This window comes from Salvia miltiorrhiza, chromosome 7 (assembly GCF_028751815.1).
Source record: "Salvia miltiorrhiza cultivar Shanhuang (shh) chromosome 7, IMPLAD_Smil_shh, whole genome shotgun sequence".
NCBI classification, from domain to species: Eukaryota; Viridiplantae; Streptophyta; class Magnoliopsida; order Lamiales; family Lamiaceae; genus Salvia; species Salvia miltiorrhiza.
Window position 1 is genome coordinate 17,526,079 of NC_080393.1, and position 2,158 is coordinate 17,528,236.

General features: G+C 41.7%; 1 protein-coding gene across 1 annotated transcript; it reads right to left on the minus strand.

The window, feature by feature from the left end:
• Window positions 1-413: 413 nt before the first annotated feature.
• LOC130995653 (uncharacterized) lies at window positions 414-1,605 on the minus strand. The gene has a single exon (XM_057921020.1). The coding sequence runs from the start codon at window positions 1,308-1,310 to the stop codon at window positions 642-644; it is 669 nt and encodes a 222-aa protein (XP_057777003.1). The 5' UTR covers window positions 1,311-1,605; the 3' UTR covers window positions 414-641.
• Between the last annotated feature and the right edge of the window lie 553 nt (window positions 1,606-2,158).

Genomic DNA, 2,158 nt, shown 5'->3' on the forward strand with positions numbered 1-2,158 from the left:
TTCAACATTATAGAATAGTAAAATATTGTTTACAACAAAGAATCCGATTCATATTTATTTTTTTCTGGACTCTATTTGTCTTGGTCACAATTGGCACATTTATCCAAAAGCATCATATTCGTAAATAAACAACTATATGCATTAGATAATAGATATTGATATATGTGACAAAATATCTCACCAACTCAGCATCCTTAGCTACTAAGCAACAATATTAATTAATGCTTTATAAAGCAAATAATAACACAAATCACTTTCAAAATTTATGCACCACAATCGTGCGAATACTCTATTTTAGCATGAATACTCTATTTTAGCAGATAAATAAACAAAAAAAAAAAATGAATGAATTCTTCATCACCGAAAAATGCCTTATCCCACAGCTGATATACATAAACAAAAAAGATTCGAAATGGAAGTGAAGACTGAAGATTAAACATATAACAAAAATAAACAAATGCCAATAATTCAGATGAGAGAGAGAGGCCACGAAACATTTAAAAAGAGCTGCATATTCGAGTACGAATATAACCTACCACCAGAAAAAAAAGAAAAAAAAGAAGAAGATTATATTTTCCCCCTTGAAATTCTAAAAAATTGAAGCAGAATTCCAATTTCCATTTATTTTAAATTTTTTTTACTCACACATTCGGACTCCAAAGACTCCATAAACGCGAACTAAATATCCCCATGACGTCCGGCAAGACTTTCCTAGCCAACCCTTTATGCGTCCGCACCACCGCGGCCGGCGACGGCGGAGGCTCCGCGGCGTTCTCCCCGCTGAGTTCATGAAGCTGGGGGAGGTCGGCGGGGATGGGACGTTCTTGATTTTCCGGCGGCGAGGAAGGGAGGGGGTCGGCGGGGGGTTTGTTCCGGCGGCCCAGTTTGTCCCTGCGCTTGGTCTTGGGGGAGTTGTTGAGGGTGCCGCCAGAGTTCAAGTGATCCTCGAAGGCTTCGATGGCTTGGTGGATGAGCTCGCGGTTGGGGGAGGAATCCCATCGGAACCAGAAGCTGGTGTAGCAGTGGAAGCAGTCGCAGTCGAAGAGCGCCGGCGAGTTGTGGCCGCACTGCTTCTTCTTATCTTCGGTGGCGGGGAGGGAGGAGGGGTTGGGGGATTTGAGGGATCTGGTGATCATGTAGGCCAGGACCTCGCGCTCTTCTAGAGAGAGAAAGGATACTAGAGTGAGAATGGCGGCGGGGAGGAGTTTGAGGAGAGAGAAAGCGTCTGTGTTGGTGGGAGGGAGAGAAGAAGACGAAGAAGATGATGATGAAGTGAAGGGATGGACTTTGCCTTTGTTTCTCATCTTCATGCTTACAATTTTTTGTGTGGAGAAAATGAGCTTCGGAAAGGTGTAATACGAATTCAAGTTTAGGGTAAATATTTTTCTCTTTTTATTTTTTATTTTTTTTAGGGGAGGGGTCGGTTTGGTGGGTTTTGAGGGAGGTATCTATCTCAGATATGGACGGTCTAAAATGTTAATTTTGAAAGTGGGATACATACTTTAAATAAACGTTCTTCACTTATATAAGCATATAGTTTAACATACCAGATTCTAATTTTATTCAGACTTAACAAAAATTATTTTTCTTTATCTTACCCAAGCAAAACCGAATTTTGTCAATTGTTGCCTCTATACATATATGAGCGAAATCTTATTATAGCCCTCTTTCATAAAAACATAAGTTTTATAGCCCTAGTTTATAATATACTCCCTCCGTCCCAATATTGAAGTCCCCTTTCTTTTGGGCACGGGTATTTAGGAGAATTAAAGTAGATGTAAAAGTAGATGACCCCACATGTTTAGTGTATTATTTAATGTTATTTATGCATTGATTAACTTGTTTAACTAAATGACTTTAAAAATAAAAATTAAAACACTCTCTTCTTTCTGGGCCGGCTGCCACCTCGCTTAACGTCGGAACAGTGAGACACCGGCTCCTTGGCTGACTGCCACCGCGCTTAACGCCGAAACAATGAAACACCGGCGAGCCCACCGCAGAAACAAAGAGACCCAGAAATTTAAAAAACAAAAAAAAAATCAAAAACATAGATCCCTAAATCTCGAACGGTGCGGGCGGAGGCGGCTCGAACGGTGGCGTCCGGAGGGCGGAGGCGGAGGCGGAGGCGGTGGCGCGATAGTTCTCGGCGGATTTAGGG

Excerpts from the sequence above, each read along its gene's own strand:
- LOC130995653 (XM_057921020.1), bottom strand. The coding sequence starts at position 1,310 with ATGAAGATGAGAAACAAAGGCAAAGTCCATCCCTTCACTTCATCATCA.